We start from the raw sequence: 489 nt of genomic DNA on the forward strand, positions 1-489 counted from the left end.
GGGACGGCTCCCCTCCACCGGTCTCCTCCTCAGGCTGGATGTGGGGCAGGGAGGACTTGAACCAGCTCTTCACCTTGGTCTCCGTGCCCACAGCAGGGCCCAGCAGGATGACGGACTGGCCGGAGAGGCGCGCGGCGGGAGCCGAGCTCTCCTTCTCCACTGGGCTGACTGTCTCCTCGGCGGACACGGGTACCTCGCTGGAGGACAGCACGGCGGGCATCTCCGGGGCGACTTCTGCTCTGAGCCGGCCAGCTCGCAGAGCGAGGAGTACTCCTCTGCCTCCAGGTCTGACTCCTTCAACTCCGGCGAGGAGATGATGGGGATCTCGCTGAAGTCCCCGGTCGAGCAGCAGTGCCGGGTGTCCTGCAGCCACCTCTCGCTGTCCGCCTTCGTGGCCTCGTCGTAGGTCAGCGTCTCCTCCTCTTCCTCCTCCATCACCTGCTGGCCGAAGTCCCGGGCCGGCTCACTCTTGGCTGGCTGCTCACCATC

General features: G+C 66.9%; 1 protein-coding gene across 1 annotated transcript in view; it reads right to left on the reverse strand.

Annotated features, from left to right (window-relative positions):
* Positions 1-18: 18 nt before the first annotated feature.
* RAI1 (retinoic acid induced 1) overlaps positions 19-489 on the reverse strand; it is a gene marked incomplete at both ends in the record, with an annotated part of 1,824 nt that continues 1,353 nt past the window's right edge. Inside the window, 2 exons of the mRNA XM_009582942.1 lie at positions 19-197; positions 272-477. Of these exons, the coding sequence (XP_009581237.1) occupies positions 19-197; positions 272-477 (385 nt within the window). The remainder of the gene's footprint in view (positions 198-271; positions 478-489) is intronic.

The sequence above is a fragment of the Fulmarus glacialis genome, unplaced genomic scaffold (genome assembly GCF_000690835.1).
Source record: "Fulmarus glacialis isolate BGI_N327 unplaced genomic scaffold, ASM69083v1 scaffold31458, whole genome shotgun sequence".
NCBI classification, from domain to species: Eukaryota; Metazoa; Chordata; class Aves; order Procellariiformes; family Procellariidae; genus Fulmarus; species Fulmarus glacialis.